General features: G+C 54.2%; 1 protein-coding gene across 2 annotated transcripts in view; it reads right to left on the bottom strand.

Annotated features, from left to right (window-relative positions):
- The window catches only part of LOC108793345 (moesin), a 59,751-nt gene that overhangs the window by 7,438 nt on the left and 48,938 nt on the right, over positions 1-3,375 (bottom strand). For both annotated transcript variants that reach the window (XM_018564258.1, XM_018564259.1), the window contains 3 exons: positions 2,524-2,798; positions 2,145-2,228; positions 1,005-1,151 (listed from right to left, as the gene is read on the bottom strand). In XM_018564258.1, the coding sequence (XP_018419760.1) occupies positions 1,005-1,151; positions 2,145-2,228; positions 2,524-2,798 (506 nt within the window). The remainder of the gene's footprint in view (positions 1-1,004; positions 1,152-2,144; positions 2,229-2,523; positions 2,799-3,375) is intronic.

Here is a 3,375-nt window from a genome sequence, read left to right as displayed (position 1 = left end):
GACAGGGAACCTCTACAAATGTTAATTGTACTCAATCAGTAGCCTATAAATTTAACCTTTTGCTATGAATTCCTCCCCCCCCAAAAAAACAGCAACGCATTTCTTGTGCCTGGACTCTCCTGTTTTGTAGCCTCATGGCTGTATATCTGCAGTGTGAGATCTAAGGCACTGTTGCCTCCGACTGATGGGCTCACCAGATTTGGAGTGTTCTCTTTGCTGGAGAGGATGTTGTACCTGAGGACCTGCAGTGCAAGGATCCCCCTGCTTCATCCATCATGTGGATCTGTGCTTCCTCCTCCTCTGCTACTGCTTTTTGATCGATACCAGGGATGAGCTCCTCCCGAACCCCCAAAAGGAGCTCCTCCGAGCCCAGAAGGAGCGAGCCCCGAAGGAGCTCCACCGAGCCCCGAAGGAAGCTTTCAGGTGGTCCTATGCTGCTTTGGGATTCAGAGGAGGTCAGATGCAGACTGAACCCGGTCCAAATCTGATCTCACCCCTAATTATAACTCCCCCAGTCACTGAAGGGGGGGGGGGACAGCTCTGACATGAAGGAAAGCTCTGCTTCTCTGCCAAGATGGCCGCCTCCAAGCAGAAACAATAAGGAACAAGGTGCGGCAAGGCTAAGCCTTCGTCCCCTGCTCGCCTCTTGTGGTCACAGCTTCCACAGTACAGGTCCTCTTTATAAAAACAGCCCACCCTGAAATCTAAAGTAACCTTCCTAGCCAAAAGGCACCTCCTGGAAAGTGGCAGAACGTGTCCGGACTTCAGGGGTACCCGAGGTTCTGGGGGAGATATTTAAAGGCGCGCTCCTTATCCTTAGAATGTGGATAGTTGTAAAGAAACGCGCTCACGCCCGATCAGGGCTCCTTCCCGTGGAATTAAACTTTCCTGGAGCCCCGGGGGACACAATCTTGTAATAACCTTTATTTTTGTGCTTCGTAACTAACAAACACGGAACCTGAAGGGACAATTGGCAGCCGTCTCTGCGCTTGTGCAATGGTTACCTGTCATTCTGCTCATAAATATTCAGCCCCAAGGCGTCCACTCCGAGCCAAAGTTCCGAGCCCTTCTTGTTCTTGATGCTGAAGTAGTTGACTCCGTACATCTCCAGGTCCTGGGCGATCTTCAGGTATTCTAGAATTGCGTCCTCCCTGCGCGGCACAACAGTACAGCATTATTCACAGATACCGAACCGTACAACGCGTCACACAAAAGCCGGTTCAGGAAAAGAGGGACCTACTCAATATTAGGGGGGGGTCATCCAGATACCACAGCATACCTTCAGAGGTCTAGTGGAGTCCATGCCTGGACGGGTCAGGAGAAGGGGGACCTACTCAATATGGGGGGGGGGCATCTAGATACCACAGCATACCTTCAGAGGTCTAGTGGAGTCCATGCCTGGACGGGTCAGGAGAAGGGGGACCTACTCAATATGGGGGGGGGGCATCTAGATACCACAGCATACCTTCAGAGGTCTAGTGGAGTCCATGCCTGGACGGGTCAGGAGAAGGGGGACCTACTCAATATGGGGGGGGGGCATCTAGATACCACAGCATACCTTCAGAGGTCTAGTGGAGTCCATGCCTGGACGGGTCAGGAGAAGGGGGACCTACTCAATATGGGGGGGGGGCATCTAGATACCACAGCATACCTTCAGAGGTCTAGTGGAGTCCATGCCTGGACGGGTCAGGAGAAGGGGGACCTACTCAATATGGGGGGGGGGCATCTAGATACCACAGCATACCTTCAGAGGTCTAGTGGAGTCCATGCCTGGCCGGGTCAGGAGAACGGGACATACTCAATATTAGGGGGGGTCATCTAGATACCACAGCATACCTTCAGAGGTCTAGTGGAGTCCATGCCTGGCCGGGTCAGGAGAAGGGGGACCTACTCAATATTAGGGGGGTCATCTAGATACCACAGCATACCTTCAGAGGTCTAGTGGAGTCCATGCCTGGCCGGGTCAGGAGAACGGGACATACTCAATATTAGGGGTTCATCCAGATCGCACAGCATACCTTCAGAGGTCTAGTGGAGTCCATGCCTGGATGGGTCAGGAGAAGGGGGACCTACTCAATATTAGGGGGGGTCATCCAGATACCAAACCGCTCATGTTACATGCCCACATCATGCCGTATCTTTACCTTAACATGCCCCTGTGCTCCTCATGCCAGATGTGGATTCTGTCCTCCCATTGGTCCTTGCTGAGCTTGTGCTGCTCCAGAACTCTACAAATAAGCAAAAAGGTTCATTTTTTTAGTGACGTCCGAAAAATTGCCAAAAAGTCCGGTCACCCGGATAGAAAACATCTCCTTTCCACCATGACAGAGTGCACCCGGGGCCCTCAACCACCCCCCCACCCCCCACGGGTCACATGGCTTTCATGATATAGTCCCTGGTGATCCCGCCATGGAGGTCTTTGCTCAGGTCCTTCCTGTTACAGGGCGACAACGCTCTGTGCTGCATCGGCACCCCGATATGTTCTAACGCAGATACAACATTGGACTCTCCTGCGCCCCGTACCTCTGAGGGAGGAGCTTGTCCTGCGACAGGTAGCCCTGCTTCTGCGCGTCCTTGTTATAATCGCCGTACTTTGCCTGCACGGCGTAGGAGGCCAGGAGGACGGCGGTCTCCGGAGGGCAGTAGATGTCGTCGTTCAGGATGCCTTCCTTCACCTGCAGGAAGAAGAGCCTCTGGGTGATGTCCTGGATCAGCTCCTCGGAGACGTCTTCCGGGTAGAACTTGCCGCGGAACTTGAACAGCAACGGGCTGTCCTTCCGCACGTCCTGAGCGGTCACCTGACCAAAAACAAAAAAGAGACCAAATCTGTAAGAGAGGAACTGGAGCAACTCATTACTGTACGCGGATGCATTTCCTCAGTCTCCCCTCCCCCCAGTGATCAGTCTGCTGCAGGCAGGAGGAAGCACTTCCTCCGTCTCCCCTCCACCAGTGGTCAGTCTGCTGCAGGCAGGAAGATGCATTTCCTCAGGTCTCCCCTCCCCCAGTGATAAGCCTGCTGCAGGCAGAAGCATTTCCTCCGTCTCCCCTCCCCCAGTGATCAGTCTGCTGCAGGCAGGAAGATGCATTTCCTCAGGTCTCCCCTCCCCCAGTGATAAGCCTGCTGCAGGCAGAAGCATTTCCTCCGTCTCCCCTCCCCCAGTAATCAGCCTGCTGCAGGCAGGAAGATGCATTTCCTCCGTCTCCCCTCCCCCAGTGATCAGCCTGCTGCAGGCAGAAGCATTTCCTCCGTCTCCCCTCCCCCAGTGATTAGTCTGCTGCAGGCAGAAGCATTTCCTCCGTCTCCCCTCCCCCAGTGATCAGCCTGCTGCAGGCAGGAAGATGCATTTCCTCAGTCTCCCCTCCCCCAGTGATCAG

The sequence above is a fragment of the Nanorana parkeri genome, unplaced genomic scaffold (genome assembly GCF_000935625.1).
Source record: "Nanorana parkeri isolate BGI_ZX_2015 unplaced genomic scaffold, ASM93562v1 scaffold740, whole genome shotgun sequence".
In the NCBI taxonomy this organism is placed as follows: domain Eukaryota; kingdom Metazoa; phylum Chordata; class Amphibia; order Anura; family Dicroglossidae; genus Nanorana; species Nanorana parkeri.
This window is presented reverse-complemented; position numbering and strand designations above follow the sequence as displayed.